Below are 16912 nucleotides of genomic sequence, written 5' to 3' on the forward strand. Positions count from 1 at the left end.
CTAATTTCATAAAAAAAATTATTTCAATATATTTTTAAGTGAAAACATTTTAAAAAACAATAACTAGAAAAATAACTATATTAAAATAATATGTTTAAAATACAAAAACAAATAAACTCTTAGCATATAACATATCTAGGTCTTAATATCAAACTATTCAAGAAAAAAATAAATATCTTGATAAAAAAAACTAAAGAAATAAAAATTAAAGACAATAAAAAAGGCATTTGAGGTAGATATATTTGATATTATAATATTTTTTATTATTACATTTGAAAATATTTATAAAATATATAAATTATAAATTTTACCGGATTCTGAAATGAAAAATATATTTAAATAATGAAAATTAAACATTAAAAACAATCATCATGTCACAATGTTAAATCAATTATATATTTGAATGGGAGTTGTAATTTTTTTTTTTTAATACATAATTTTTTCAAATACAAACCGCACCTTCTAAAAAAACATACATGTTTTTTATTAAAAAACTACCACACTTTCGATCCCGACAGACCGCAGGACTTCAAAGTCCAAACTAGACCATCTCATCCTATTCAGTTCCCTTTGTAACCTTTTCAGTTATAGTAAATGTTTATGAAATGTAAAACTATGAAATAAAAAATAACTTCCATAATTCTAAGTCTTTAACTTATATTAAAAACGTTCACAGGGATTACTATTCTCTCCTAATAAATCGAATCTAGTAATGTCCCATCCATGAAAAAAAAATTACCTTTTATTTTCTGTTTCGTTTGCAAATATTACTCGACCATACCATGCTTCGTGTAGTGCAACACGTGCTCTAATTTAATCGACCAATTAAAATCGTAAATTATTATTATTATTATTATAAATGCTATAATTTTTTTATACCACTTCAATCTATGTTTACATTACTACTGTTAAACTTTATTTATATGATAGATTAAACTGATGACACGCAAATCTTGTTTTTAACTTAGTTTATGTTTGAAATTTAAAGGCCAAGTTTATCTAATATAACTAAATTGATACAATAGATCAACTATGATTAGAATTTTAATTTTTTTTATTAACAATTATTATTTTTTAATTTTAAAAAATATTATTTTAAATTCATTCAAGTTACTTTATAAACCCATGCCTCATACTGGATTTAATAATTTTGTATTTATTCAAATAACTCCCTAATAAATTTTTCATGCATCAATAGCTTATGAAAAATCTACCCAGCAATAAAAAAACTTAAAAATAAGATTTTGTGTTATTAAATCTTTATCTTATTGTAAAATCAATTAATAAATCATATTAATTTAATAACTTATGTGTTTTTTTAAATATTTTTTATTATTTTTAAAAAATTCTAGCACTGTCTCCTCACAATTTGAATTCAAACTATATTAATTTATATTCTATATTTTCATAAAAATATAATATAAGTTCCACTTTTAAAGTTCACCAATTTTCTATAATTTTAGAGAGTCACGACCATAAAACGCAAGAAAGAGACAACACTCAGGTGTAAAGGACCCACAAACTTAACCTTTCCTTTTTGTATTTTCTCGAGAAATTTCTCTCTCCTTACCCCTTGTCTCTCTCCCTCTCTACACGCTCCCCTCTCTCACCGGCTTTAATTTGAAAATTCTCTCTTCATTTCCATCTCTGTATATTTAGGCGCATTCCGTGCATTTATTGCCTTTTATCTTTCAATAGAGGGTTCCCTCCTCCCTTATCTCTGGATCTCTTTTAAAGGGCTACTCGGATCTTGAATGGTCTCTTTAGTGGGGTTTCGATTGCAACCAAACTGTGCCAAGGTAACTGCTTTTTTGCAAGTTAATCTAGTTGTTGAGCATGTTATTAGATTTCCTATCTGGGTTTTGATTTTTTGTTGATTGATTTGGTTCTTGTAGTATTTGGAGTCATAAAGTCTGCTTCTTTTTTGATGTCGAATCTCTTTTTGGAATATTCTAGATCTATTTTTGTCCTTTAGATTTGCATGTGTGTGTGTTTTTTTTTCGTTTTTTTTTGGCATTTGATGATTCTTCCTTTTGTTTTATTTGATCTACTTAGTGGTTATGATGTAGTCTTGAGGAAATGTATACCGTTATCTCTCATGTCAAGTACAGTTTTTGCTTGAGTGGATATTATTTTTCAGTCTCCTTTTATAGTTCTCTACTTGGCAAAGTTTTTACTGGAAATGGTCTTGCTGTGGTGATTTTTTTTTGTCCGGTGTGTAATGCTGGGAGCGCGATTAGGAACTTATGGTGTCACACTGTGGTAATGATTGTAATGTGGTAATTCCGGTGTGCAAACCTGATGTTGCTTTTTTGAAATGCATGCATTCGTGTTTTATATATGATGACTAGTTAGGTTACGGGGAATAAATTCCTTAATCTGGGAAGGTGAGAGTAACTGAGTAATTTGTGTTGCACATCTTCAATTCCATGCTCTTTATGGTCTATAAGGGCGTTTCTTTAGATTCACATGAGTGGATGAATCATATGATGACTGGTTAGGTTATGAGCCTTGTTTTTGGGAGCTATGTTGCCATCTCTGTGATCTTTATATAGGGCCTCACTTGGTTGCTTTGAGTGAGTGAACTGATTGATCTTTATAATTTGTCTTGCTCATCACCTGTCATGAATTGCTCGTTTTTCCTGTGTTAATTGTGGTACATATTGTTGCCTTCTATTCCTAACTTTTTATTTAATGATTTTGATAGATCGAGGAGCCATAAATTGTCAATACACTGAAAGGATTAAGTGAAGGAGATAAAGGACAGAACAAGATTTGGTGGTAAGACTAAGAGTTTCTTGTCAGTGGCAGTGTATGCTAGTTCCTGTTAAAAGCCAGTTGTTTTTTTATATATTTTTTCAGTGACATTAATTTACTTCAACATGAACACTGACGTTGTTATGGCTGGTAGAATATCTTCTAATATGTGCTTGATATGTATTTAGATTTGACCTAGACTTAACAAAAATAAATGACTGATCATAATAGCATATGAGATTGCTAACTGGTATCACACTAAGCTGTCTGTTTCTTCATGAAACTTGTTGGTTCTGCCAATGCGGGCCAATTACTTTTCCTTGCTGTTTTCTTAATTGCTTTTCGTTCTTTCTCTTGTTTGTCTTGGAAAGTTAATGCATGAATTGGACTTCTTAGTTGGGATAATTAAAGTAACAAACCTTCCTTTTAGGGTCTACAAGCTGCTGCTCTTGATCTGTTTTTAAATACAGTTAACTTTGTGTGTCTTCCATATCTGAGCGTGGGATTCGTTGAAATATAAATTTTACCATATTCCTTAAACTATCCACCTTTTAAGTTATGAACTAAACTGGACACGGGGAAAATGAAAATGCTTTTAATTTTGCAAGGAAAATGCTTTTAAATTATCCACCTATGGTATTGTTGTTGGGACATTATTGTCATGAAATTGAGTAAATTGTTATATGTTGATCTGTAAGTAGAAGCCTGTAAATTAATAACAGTCCTGAGTATCTTTCATAAATGAAAGTTTTTGTCAGATTCTGGAATCCCTTATCAAATATCTTTTAAAATAGACATACAAAAGCTAACTGTGGTTGCATCCACATAAATAATAGATTTTTTCCCACTTTGCATCACTGTGATATGTTTAACATACTGATGTAATAAGGTTCCTCATTTTTGTGTTTTTCTTCTGGCGTGTCTGCTTTGGGAGTCAGGGGAAGTTTTTTTTTCTTCTCTTTTTTTTAGAGAAAATCCTCCTTGTTGAATTTGCCATTTTGACTTGATTGATTTATTGACAACATATACGTCAAACTTGTCTCCTTCTTTTCATGTATGTCATTTTTGCTTGAGTATAATTAATTATGTTAGCATTTATGGAGTTGGAAACTGACTTCTTGTTTGTTTTTTCTCATAGGTTGACCATACTACCATGGCATCAAGCAATCTGTTTTTTGATGACATCCGAAATAAACCTGAGGTTATTGATCCTCCTCAAAATGAAGACTTGACAGATATTGGTGAAAGTGTAAATGATCCTGCTCAGACAGCTCTAAAACCTAACGTGACTGTGTCTAGCAGTGTTCGTGAATTACTGGAGTGTCCTGTGTGCTTAAATGCCATGTATCCTCCAATTCACCAGGTTTGTTTTATGCCTTTCCCCCCATTCTTGATAACCTTATGAAATTCTATTCCTGCGGAATTCTTATTAGGCTTCTACCTTTTGATATCCCCCCTCCGGTTAAGAAGTCCAGCTTGCATGTTGGTCATCTGATTGGTGTTCTCTTTTGTTGCAGTGTTCAAATGGTCACACATTATGTTCTGGTTGCAAGCCCAGGGTTCAAAACCGATGCCCCACTTGCAGGCACGAACTCGGCAACATTAGATGTCTTGCACTAGAGAAAGTTGCTGCATCTCTTGAACTTCCATGTAAATATCAGAGTTTTGGGTGCATAGGCATATACCCTTATTACAGCAAGCTAAAACATGAATCCCAATGTGTTTTTAGACCATATAACTGCCCATATGCTGGATCAGAATGCACAGTTATTGGTGATATTCCTTATCTGGTGGCCCATTTGAAAGACGATCACAAAGTTGACATGCATAATGGCAGTACTTTCAATCACAGATATGTCAAATCAAATCCACACGAAGTTGAGAATGCAACATGGATGCTGACGGTATTGTTTTGCTTTATTCTTGTTTCTATTCTGGTTTTTGTCCTTTCCTTAATCCTTAGCAAAGAAGGGTTTTCTTAGTTATATGTTGAATGTGTGTGGGTACAATTATCTGCATAGTTCCCTTTAAATGCCATATTTGTGAAAATTGGACATCTGTCAATAAACAATCCTTGTCCACGTGTTGAAAATGTATCATGGATGCTGACGGTATTGTTTTGCTTTATCCTTGTTTCTATTCTGTTTTTTGTCCTTTCCTTAATCCTTAGCAAAGAAGGGTTTTCGTATTTATATGTAGAATGTGTGTGGATACAATCATCTGCACAGTACCATATTTGTGAAAATTGGACACCTTTCAATTAGCGATCCTTGTGAACAAAAATGTTCTTTTTGTAGTAGTTAAAAGGGACCTGTCATCAAAGTTTGACGTGGCATTCTAGGTTATTGTTGGGTTGAACTTTTGTTGTTTGATTCAATTGCAGAAACTTGCTTTTGGACATATAAAAGATTGCTCACTATTTTCTCCCCTGATTTTTAGGTCTTTAGCTGCTTTGGTCAGTATTTTTGTCTACATTTTGAAGCATTCCAGCTTGGGATGGCCCCTGTCTACATAGCATTCCTACGGTTTATGGGGGATGACAATGAGGCAAAGAACTATAGTTACAGTCTTGAAGTTGGTGGTGGTGGGAGGAAGATGATATGGCAAGGGGTACCAAGGAGCATAAGGGACAGCCACCGCAAGGTTCGAGACAGTTTTGATGGTCTGATCATTCAACGCAACATGGCCCTTTTCTTCTCTGGTGGAGATAGGAAGGAATTGAAGCTTAGGGTGACTGGTCGAATTTGGAAAGAACAGTGACAGGATATCCAATTTCTGTCACAACTTTCAATTTCAGTTAACCTTCACACCTAGTGACTGGTTTCTTCTTGTAGTAGTCCCATGATCTTCTGCTTATGTATTGTTTTGAATTGTAGGAGGCAAACCCTCTTTGCTTGTCTAGCCATCAATACATGAGTGGGAGGCACGACTCTTGTCCCTGCAGTTATAATATTTATCTATGTAGATTTAGATGTGCCACATTGCTCGCACGGACAATTAATGAATGATTGCATTGCTAGTAGATCCAAGAACTTTGGCGGCATTTTAATTAACACCGACTTCTTGAAAACTCATTAATAGTCATTGGCCATGTGAAAAGAGTGTCTAGGCATGCCCGATACTTGCAGAATGGCTGGAGCTGTTTTGCTCAAGTTCTCTCTCATGAGGGAGCATGGTAGGATACTGTGGTCTCCAGTCTCTTATTAGATAGAAATATTTGTGAAGCTTATTCAACATCTGGTGCTGTGAACACTGTTTTAGTACCATGGTCAGATCAGCTAAAACTGAATTTGCCAACCTGAAGACAAGTGGGGATATGGTGCTGGGATAGAGGCAGCGCAAGCATTCATGTGTACAAAAGCTGCATCTCTCTCAAAACAATGTCCTGCGTGATGGTAGCTTAATAGCATTGCCTTTTTTTATCCCTCTTGACGTACAAAATCCAGAAAGGGCTTAAAACCTTTTCATTGGAAATATCGGCGCAGTTGAGAAAGACTGAGCCACATTTCATGAAATTTTAATTTTTTTAGTTTACATTTATTTTATATATATTTAATTATTTTAATATATTAATGTCAAAAATAATTTTTTAAAAATAAAAAAAATATTATTTTGATATATTTCTAAATAAAAAAACACTTCGAAATCCCAAACATTCTGGTAATAAAACACTGGCAAAATTCAATCAAAACTTGGGCTGATCTGTTCATCAGCAAAAACCACATAAAAACAATATAAACCAAGGAAGTCAACCTAAATGCAATCTCATGTGCATTTTTCCAGGTATGCATCCCATCCTTGAAGACGGTATTCACGAGCTGCCTCTGCAGGATCTGCTGCCTTTATAATCCCACGTCCCACGATTATGATGTCACTGCCCCTATCGAAGATGACCTGAAACATCATTTATCCCACTACTATCAGAGCCATAATAATTCCCCTTTCAGTAAGAGTTCATAGCAAGTTTCAATAAAGCTAACATATTACATACTTCACTAATGCATGCCAACGAAATAGACATAATGAAAATGCACCAATCCAGCAATTTATGAAGGAAACAAAAAACAGTGAAACAGTCATTTGAACGTACAGAATATGGTGTGTTATACTGCTGGCCAAGCGCATCGCCACCAGTGACCATTTGAACTCCAGGTGTTGCCTGAATAAATGCTGGATTTACTGGTGCACCTGGCCATGAGGCTGGGTTTACCGAGATGAAGCCAATCACAAAATCAGAATGTTCTTCAGCAATTTTTACTGCTGCAGCAGTGTAATCTCCCTTGGCAAAGTTGCCGGCTGAACTCATTTCTGCAAGCAGCAAGAGGCCCCTCCCACGAGGCAAACCCTAAATAGAGTCCAAGAGTAAGCAAAAGTTAGATACTGCCAGGACTAATTCAGTAATATGATTCCCCAGATAAAAGTTGTGTGAGGCATACCTTCAATTTCAACCCGTCAACAATTCCAGGACCAGAAATAATGTGACAATTAACTATATCAGCCCAATCCAATATATGGAAGATACCACTGCAAATAACAGAGCAAAGAAATCTCAGACTACTGTAAAGATACCAGCAGAAAGGAAACCAGAAAAGTCACATAACACTGATGCTCACCCTTCATACTGCATGGTCACCGTGTTACCGATGTCAGCAAACTTACGATCTTCAAAAATTAAAAAGTTGTACTTATCTGCAATCTACAGGATGCAAAAGCACAATGAGCTATGAGGAAATAACAACTAATTTGCACCTAGAAGAAAACGGGAATAGTAGAAAAATGATGAGGAAAATACCATTCGGCTGCCAAGACATCTAACAAAAATTTAGTCATGTTATCAATACTTCTTCAACCTAATTACCAACCAAACCAAATTCCACAAGCATTCAAAAAATTAAGAACGTTTGTATATGCTAATTTTGTACTCTGGTATTTACAGATCATCAACAACTTCAGAAGATTCATTCTCATAATTACCAAACATATCAAGAACAGTCATAAAACAAGTCAATTCAAACTGCCCCTTGGCTAAGTTATCAGTGGAAAACATAATGAAATTTACAGCTCCCGCTTCATAACATGTAATTATCATTTTGCACCATCCAAAATGATAATTGGTGGTCAAAGGTTAGCATTGACATATCATCAACTGGAAAAACATAATGTAGCAGAATTTTCATGCTTCCAGAGAATCTGAAGAACTAAAACTCCATGCAAATAACTTTTATTATAACACCACAAAAACCTCATCAAAGCAGCAAACTTCAAAATACCAAGTTTAGAGACATACCGCACGAAGTTTTGCACCAAAATCAGGATTGAAATCAGGCAAAATATCGACATGGGTTTTCAACAAACATATCTCGGGTCCAACCTACACTCAAAAAATAAAATAAAATAAAATATATAGAAAACCATGTCAGCCAAACAAAAACAAACAAACATAGCACTCCAATCATCCCCAACCAACCCAATACCAATACACTCACTTTTTCAGCAAGCTCAAGCAATTCCTTAGCAGTACCAACATCAGCTGCAACACACAGATTACTCTCCTTTTTAACCATAACCTCAAACAACCTCTTCCCCGTCTCATTCTTTGCTAATTTCGCCCTTTCCTCAAACCCTGAAACCTTAACCCTAACACTCTTATCCACCCCTTTAACAACACTAACCTTCCTATTCTCCTCCAAGAACTTCAAAACCCCCTTCTCCACTTCCTCCTCCAATTTCCCCTTCTCCCTCAAAACCCTAACCATCTCACTCAACTTAATAATCGAATGCAACTTAATCCCGTTCTCCTCCAAATTCTCCCTCCCTCCTTGTTCCCTGTCAATCAAAACCACTGCATCCGTCACCTTCAACCCCGCAGCCATCAACGGCAAAGCCGTTTCAAGAACAGAAGTCCCACTCGTAACCAAATCTTCAACTATCAAACAAGTCTGGTCCTTTTGGAAATTTCCCTCGATAGACTTAGAGGTACCGTAATCTTTCACTTCTTTCCTGCGCATTACCATGGGGATGTCGTTCGAGACTGATACGGTGGTGGCGATTGGGAGAGCGGTGTAGGGGACGCCGCATATGAGGTCGAAAGTGGTAGTGGCAGGGATGGAGGTGATCAGGGTTTGGGAAATGTGGCGGAGGAGGGAGGGGTATGAAATTATGAGGCGGAGGTCGATGTAGATTGGAGAGGTTATACCGGATTTGAGCTTGAAGGAGCCAAATTTGACTGCCGAGATCTCGTGGAGTTGGAGAATTAGGGATTCCATGGAGGACATTTTGCGGTGGTGGCGATAACAGTAGTTGCGCCGAGAGAAGCGAGGGAAAGAGAGAGCAAGTGTCAGTGCTCAGTGGAAACGGAAGGGTTTATGGAAGGAATGAAAGTTATTGTCGTCCCTTTTCTTTTTTCTTTTTACGTGTTGCTCCCCAAGTTGTTTATTTAATTAGATATTTTTATGATGAGTGCTATTTTTTTATGACGAGTAATTATTTATCACAATATTTGTTTTTTTTGTTTTCTTTTTCCTTTTATAATCGTAGTAATTGTTATGGACATCAATTTCTTTTTTAGGAAATTAGCAATAAGGGTCACAGCACCTTTTCTGCCTGAGGTTAGAGGTAATTTTTTGCTGGGTTTTAAATAAGTGTATATAAATAGTATGAGAGACATGTAATTATGGTTCCATCCAATCCAATAATCTATTACTATATTACTATGAAATCTAGATTGGATTTTCTTTTTTATCTATTTAGAAAATTAGAACAGTCAAACCAAAGTCATCCAGTGGATTAGAACAAAACAAAACTTGGATATGATTTGATTAATAATTTTTAAATTTATCTAAAAAATATTATTTTAACCTTTTATTTTATTTTATTTTTTAAAATAATATTATTTTATTAATAAACTATAATAGCACTCATCAACTTGCAAGTTAATCTTTTTAATTTATAACCCCATTGATATTATAATCACAAAAAAATCATTTAAAAAGTTTTAACAGCTAATTTATTTTAAAGCAATTTTTGATCAATATTTAATAAAATAAATTTTTTAAAAATAATTTATATGTATTTTTTTAAAAAATTACATATTTGAGTTTTTATTTTATTTTATTTTTTAAAATGATATTATTTTATTAATAAACTATAAGAACACTCATCAACTTACAAGTTAATCTTTTTAATTTATAACCCGATTAATATTATAATCACAAAAAAATCATTTAAAAACTTTTAACATCTAATTTATTTTTAAGTGATTTTTGATTAATATTTTATAAAATAAAATTTTGAAAAATAATTTATATGTATTTTTTTTAAATTATAGATTTGAATTGTATAAATTTAAAAATCATTAAAAATTTATATAATTATTAATTTTAAAATATATAAAATTAATTAAATAACAAATAATTTGATCTACACATCTAAATTAATAAAAAAAATAAAAACTTTTGCCCTGATCCTCTTCTTTTCACTTTAAAAACAATTATATGATAATGGAGACAATGGCCCGAGCCCTGATGTGTCCATGCCTTCAGTGCAGAAAATATCAATGATCCACCATTAAAGTAGAAATGGACGGTCCCAGTCAAGTAGGGCATCCCATCATACAAAAAGATAGAAACTGAGTTCAGGTCACCCGAAAACCAATCATCCCCGTGACTGTTCAATACAGGTGAGATGACGGTGTATAATTCAGAAAATATATTTTCTTTTATTTTTTTATTTTTGAGTTTTAATTCTTAGAATCAATATTTTAAAAAATCTATTAAATCCATCGTCAATATAAAAAGTATATTTTTAAAATAAAATAAAACCTTGTTTTGATTAACTTGTAATTTGCTTAAAAAATATCCTAAGCATTTGTTTGCGAGCGCGTAAGGGCAATTTTTTAGATAAAAAGAAAAAAGAAGAAGAAGATAATAATTAGACAAGTCAATGTAGAAAAAGGCCATGAAACAATTTACCCAGCCCGTTCGCCTTGTGCAAGGCCCATTATTCTTGAGTTATCCTGGGCCTCTGGTTCTTGCAGGCCCATAACCATCGTACCAACAAGACTAACTGAGTCCTAAAATAACGACAACTCATTTTTTCATGTAGAATTCAGTGATCGATTTGCAGTGGTTTATAGTTTTTAAAATGTTTATAATTTTTTTAATATTAATATTTTCAGGTGTTCTTAATAGTTTTTTTTATCTTGATGTTAAAAATATAAAAATAATTATTTAAATATATTTTGAATAAAAAAATATTTTTACAAATATTATCAAGTAACATCAAAAACTCAATTATAGCACCTTGAAAAAATGCCTGAGCATGCTCATGCAAACAACTCTGTAAACGCCTAAAGCTTCTTCCATTTGAGGATCAAAAACACGAGGAAGAAATAGACCTTTAACCACTGTTATACGTGCAGATAGATTTATCACAATAATACTAAGGCTGCATGAAATATATATCAAATCCTTCATCAAAATTTATTTAGAATGTTCTTGGATTAAACAGCAACTACGTAGATGGAATGATAACCCTTTTAAAAGTATTATGAAATTAAATAGATAATTAAAACTTTAAAAATACTATAAAAACATCCTCTCGTATCTAAAATCTATTTGGTTTCATTTAACCCCATCACAAAATTCTACAACAAAAAAAACTTTGTTTTAAGAAGAAAAAGCTCTCAAGCTTTATGATTAACTTAAGATTGAAAGGAAAATTTTAAGGTGAGGGTTGATGGTATCATAAATGTCCAGTTAATAGGGATCCAATAGAGAAATATTTTTGTTTGGGTATCAAATTTACAAATATATGGTAATTAGGGATGAATATGTATTTTGATTAAATCTTCACAGCCCCTTTGCAACGGAAACTTGCTTTGGCAGGACCTTGTCTCGTGTTCTGTTTTTTCTCCCTGTCCGTGGACTTATAATCCCTACGAAGACCCACAGATCAAGGAAAAACTTTTTGAGTCAACAGAGCGGTGCGGCAGCCATTGTTTCAAGCTCATCTTCCATCATGCTTGCGCCAGGTTCTAACATTGATTTTCTTCTTAAATCCATTTTCATACGTGGGTTCTGTGGATCATTGCACTTGGTTTTGTTACTCGCTTTATCTGTCTCATATGTGTGCAAGAAACTGAGCAGGAGGGGTGATGGGGAGGGCTCTAAAGAGACGTTAAAGATAAAGAGGAGGTTTATGTGGTATAAACAGGCTATGGTCTGTTGTTTGGGTGTCTCAGTGTTTAATTTCATCTTGTGTTTGTTGAGCTACTTTTATCTGTATGGAAATGTCTGGTCTGATGGTGAAGCAATGACCCTTTTGGATTTGGGCCTCAGAACACTCTCTTGGGGTGCACTTGTTGTTTACTTGCATACCCAGTTTTTTAACTCAGGTGAAAAGATGTTCCCTTTGTTATTGAGAGTTTGGTGGGGTTTCTATTCGGCTATTTCTTGTTATTGCTTTTTTGTAGATGTTTTCCTTCATCACAAACATGTGTCTTTGGCGATAGAGTGGTATTTAGTGTCTGATGTGGTCGCTGTGTTTACTGGATTGTTTCTTTGTTATGTTGGGTCTTTGAGAAGTGATATTCAAGATGTACTTGAAGAACCCCTTTTGAATGGTGATTCTAGCTCGATTGATAATTTAGAGAACAGGGGGGCAGATACGGTGACTCCTTTTGGAAACGCTGGTCTTTTCAGTATTCTAACCTTTTCTTGGATGAATTCTTTAATTGCTGCTGGCAACAAGAAAACCTTAGACCTTGAAGATGTTCCTCAACTTCACGGTGTCGATAGTGTGGTTGGGGCTTTTCCAGTTTTTAAAAATAAGCTTGAGTCGGATTGTGGTAGAGTTACAAGGTTCAAGTTCGCAAAAGCTTTGTTCCTGTTAGTCTGGAAAGAAATTTTATGGACAGCTTTATTGGCGTTGATTCACACGTTAAGTTCTTATGTTGGTCCCTACCTTATCGATGTTTTTGTTCAATGCCTTGATGGGCGAGGAGAATTCAAGAATCAAGGTTACATTTTGGCTTTCGCCTTTGTGGTTGCAAAGCTTGCTGAGTGCCTCGCACATAGGCATTTGCGCTTTAGGTTGCAGCAAATTGGAACAAGGCTCCACGCAGTAACAACCACGATGATATACAACAAAAGCTTGACCATTCCCAGTCATTCGAAGCAAGGGCATTCGAGTGGACAAATAATCAATATTATGACTATTGATGCTAATAGAATTGGCATCTTTAGTTGGTACATGCACGATCCATGGTTGGTCATCTTGCAAGTTTGTTTGGCCTTGCTGATACTGTACAGAAATTTGGGACTCGGGTCAGTTGCTGGCTTTGTTGCGACAGTAATTGTCATGTCGTTAAACTATCCTTTCGGGAGATTGGAGGAGAAGTTTCAAGACAAGTTAATGGAATCAAAAGATAAACGAATGAAGGCAACCGCGGAGATTTTGAGAAATATGAGAATTCTCAAGCTTCAGGGATGGGAAATGAAGTTTTTGTCTAAGATTCTTGAACTCAGGAAAGTAGAGACACGGTGGTTGAAAAAATACTTGTATACTTCAGAAGTGATCACTGTTGTCGCCTGGGTTACTCCGACTGTTGTGGCTGTGGCCACCTTTGGTACTTGCATGCTTATGGGAGTCCCGCTTGACTCAGGGAAGGTCTTATCTGCACTTGCAACATTCGAGATTCTTCAATCCCCAATCTATAACCTTCCCAATACAGTTTCTATGCTAATTCAAACAAAGGTTTCTCTCGACAGAATTGCATCTTTTCTTTGTCTCGATGACTTGCAGCCTGATGCTATAGAGAAGCTTCCAGGAGGCAGTTCTGATACAGCAATCGAGATTGTTGATGGAAATTTCTCTTGGGATTTGTCTTCACCCAGTGCAACATTGAAAGATATAAACTTCAAAGTGTTCAATGGTATGAAGGTAGTTGTATGTGGTACTGTTGGATCAGGCAAGTCGAGCTTGCTTTCCTCCATTTTAAGAGAATTACCCAAGATCTCAGGGACACTTAAGCTGTGCAGGACAAAGGCCTACGTTGCTCAGTCACCTTGGATACAGAGTGGTAAGATAGACGAGAACATATTGTTTGGTAAGGGGATGGACAGAGAAAGGTACGAGAAGATACTTGAAGCATGTTCCCTAAAGAAGGACCTGGAAATCCTCTCATTCGGTGATCAAACAGTAATTGGTGAGAGGGGTATCAACTTGAGTGGTGGACAGAAGCAAAGAATACAGATAGCACGTGCTCTCTACCAAGATGCCCAAATCTATCTATTTGATGATCCTTTCAGTGCCGTGGATGCTCACACTGGATCTCATTTGTTTAAAGTAAACTATCCCTTCTTCCTTGAAACCATTGCTTAGTGGATGCTAACTTTTGCTTTCGATTTCTATAGAAAAAATCACTAGTCTAGATAAAAACACCACCCTTTGTTTTAATTTTCCTTTTAGTTGCTTCCTCTTTTATTCTTCTTTTCATGCCTAATAAAAAAAAAATGGCATTTCTCTTACATTAAACTTGTTCGATTTTGCATGACAGGAAGTTTTGCTTGGTCTTTTAAGTTCAAAAACTGTTATTTATGTTACTCATCAGGTTGAGTTCTTATCCACTGCTGATCTAATCTTGGTGAGTAATATGCTTTGTTTTCTTCATTGCTTGTGGGATTATCATGTCTCCTATTATTTCATTTGTTTCAACTGTACCATCTGGTTAGGTCATGAAAGATGGAAGGATCGCGCAGGCTGGAAAGTATGATGACATTCTCAATTCAGGATCTGATTTTACGGTTCTTGTTAGTGCACATAAGGCAGCTTTATCAGTTCTTGATTCCAGACAAGCAGGACCAGTTTCCGAAAATGAAAGTGTCAAAGACAACAATGGAGGCGAGAACAGTACTGATGGGATTGTACATAACGAAGGAAATAAAGATTCACAAATTGGTAAAGCAGATGAGGTAGCTGAGCCACAAGCACAACTCATTCAAGAAGAAGAGAGAGAAAAAGGCAGTGTTGGGTTTCAAATCTATTGGAAATATATCACAACAGCATACGGAGGAGCTCTGGTGCCCTTTATATTACTGGCCCAACTTCTCTTTCAGATCCTTCAAATTGGTAGCACTTATTGGATGGCATGGGCAACTCCTGTGTCAAAGGATGTGAAACCTGTTGTTAGTGGATCTAGACTGTTAATCGTCTATGTATCTCTGGTTATTGGAAGTTCTTTTGGCATCCTGACTCGAGTCATGCTTCTTGTAACAGCAGGGTACAAAACTGCAACTCTACTATTCAACAAATTGCATCTGTGCATTTTTCGTGCTCCCATGTCCTTTTTTGATGCGACCCCTAGTGGACGAATCATTAACAGAGTAAGCAATTTTAGTGTCTTTTGCTCTTTATATAAGTGATTATAATTAATTAGGGGAGAGTACCATGTTCAATATTTTTACCTCATTGATCTATTTCCTCTCACGTAGGCTTCTACAGATCAAAGTGCATTAGAGATGGAAATTCCATATATAGTTGGGGAACTTGCCATCCAAGCAATCACGCTTCTGGGAATTATTACAGTGATGTCTCAGGTGGCATGGCAAGTTTTTATGGTTTCCATCCCTGTGATTGCTGCATGTATCTGGTATCAGGTACTCCTTGTGGTTTCTTAAAATCTCATTTTGTTTTCTGAGCTCTACTTCAGTGAACAAAATCTAATAATATCATTAGATCTCCTGATGTTTCTTATAATTTCTTCATATGTCTCTTATTAGCGTTTCTTTTCCCAAGATGCTGAGCTTGCAGGAAAATTTTAAAAATAGTGTCAATGGCATGCAATTAGATGCAGCCCCTGTTTCATTATGACAAGTAGCATATATGATGATTTAGCATTTAGAAAGAGAGGAGTTCTAACATATTTATTGATGCCTGCAGCAATATTACATTCCCTCAGCAAGAGAGCTTTCACAGTTGATTGGAGTATGCAACGCTCCAGTTATCCAAAATTTTGCAGAAACAATTTCAGGAGCAATAATGATCAGGAGCTTTGATCAAGAATCAAGATTCGAAGAAATAAATATGAAACTAACAGATGCATATTCTCGGCCCAAGTTTCATAATTCTGCTGCAATGCAATGGCTTTGCTTCCGAATGGACATGTTCAGTTCTATTACGTTTGCTTTCTGTCTGTTTCTTTTAGTCTCTTTTCCAGAAAAAATTAATCCAGGTTGGCAGTTCTTGTCTTGCACCTGTTCTCTATTTCCCTTCCTATTGTCAACCAATGAGTGAACCTGAAATACACGTTTTTTTTTTCTTTTCCATAGCCATTGCAGGCTTAGCTGTTACGTATGCGCTTGGCCTACACATGGCACAACATGTGTTGATATGGTGTTTCTGCAATTGCGAGAACAAACTCATATCAGTAGAGAGAATTCTTCAGTACATTTCTATACCTGCCGAGCCTCCTCTTGTAATTGAAGCGAACAGGCCTGGCCATTCTTGGCCATCACATGGTGAAATTGACATCGATAATCTGCAGGTAATTTTGTTCTGTTTGTTGCTCTAATTGGCATGCATTATTTTTATGTTACTAATGGTTGGATACGATGCAGGTCCGATATGCCCCACACATGCCACTTGTGCTGCGTGGTCTCTCATGCACTTTCCCAGGAGGAAATAAAACTGGTATTGTTGGGAGAACAGGCAGTGGTAAATCTACCCTCATACAGGCTCTTTTCCGAACCGTTGAACCTGCAGCTGGTCAGATTATGATTGACAACATTGATATCTCACTGATTGGCCTGCATGATTTAAGGTCAAGACTGAGCATTATTCCCCAGGATCCAACCATGTTCGAAGGGACTGTTAGAAGTAATCTGGACCCACTTGAAGAGTACACAGATGAACAGATCTGGGAGGTGTGTTGTCTCTGTTATGTTAGCTCAATGAGGGGCGTGTGAATGCTGTTATACACGTGCCTGTGTGTTTCTTCATAGAATTAATGTTCAGTATTTCAAGGATTGGTGATTGAAACATAGCACAAATGCTAACTTAAATTTGTTATGATCCCAGGTTCTGGATAAGTGCCAACTTGGAGATGAAGTTAGGAAAAAGGAAAGGAAGCTAGATTCCACAGGTTTGTCTTTCTCAC

General features: G+C 35.4%; 3 protein-coding genes across 3 annotated transcripts; 2 read left to right on the plus strand and 1 right to left on the minus strand.

Moving 5' to 3' along the window:
- The first annotated feature begins 1531 nt into the window (after window positions 1–1531).
- LOC105122786 (E3 ubiquitin-protein ligase SINAT5-like) lies at window positions 1532–5806 on the plus strand. The gene is made up of 5 exons (XM_011022070.1): window positions 1532–1799; window positions 2708–2781; window positions 3896–4120; window positions 4275–4661; window positions 5197–5806. The coding sequence occupies exons 3-5, from the start codon at window positions 3911–3913 to the stop codon at window positions 5515–5517; spliced, it is 918 nt and encodes a 305-aa protein (XP_011020372.1). The 5' UTR covers window positions 1532–1799; window positions 2708–2781; window positions 3896–3910; the 3' UTR covers window positions 5518–5806.
- Window positions 5807–6396: 590 nt separating this feature from the next.
- Window positions 6397–9142, minus strand: LOC105122787 (uridine 5'-monophosphate synthase / UMP synthase (PYRE-F) (UMPS)). Its single transcript, XM_011022071.1, has 6 exons — window positions 8244–9142; window positions 8045–8128; window positions 7371–7453; window positions 7194–7281; window positions 6848–7102; window positions 6397–6651 (listed from the first exon to the last, which is right to left on the minus strand). The coding sequence occupies exons 1-6, from the start codon at window positions 9030–9032 to the stop codon at window positions 6523–6525; spliced, it is 1428 nt and encodes a 475-aa protein (XP_011020373.1). The 5' UTR covers window positions 9033–9142; the 3' UTR covers window positions 6397–6522.
- A 2471-nt stretch (window positions 9143–11613) lies between these two features.
- Window positions 11614–16908, plus strand: LOC105123151 (ABC transporter C family member 3-like; the record flags this gene model as incomplete). The annotated part of the gene is made up of 8 exons (XM_011022662.1): window positions 11614–14103; window positions 14315–14401; window positions 14490–15140; window positions 15249–15413; window positions 15697–15988; window positions 16086–16300; window positions 16374–16679; window positions 16834–16908. Coding segments are annotated over exons 1-8 (4119 nt in total), but the record flags the coding sequence as incomplete, so codon positions are not given.
- Between the last annotated feature and the right edge of the window lie 4 nt (window positions 16909–16912).

This window comes from Populus euphratica, unplaced genomic scaffold (genome assembly GCF_000495115.2).
Source record: "Populus euphratica unplaced genomic scaffold, PopEup_1.0 scaffold8.1, whole genome shotgun sequence".
Taxonomy (NCBI): Eukaryota; Viridiplantae; Streptophyta; class Magnoliopsida; order Malpighiales; family Salicaceae; genus Populus; species Populus euphratica.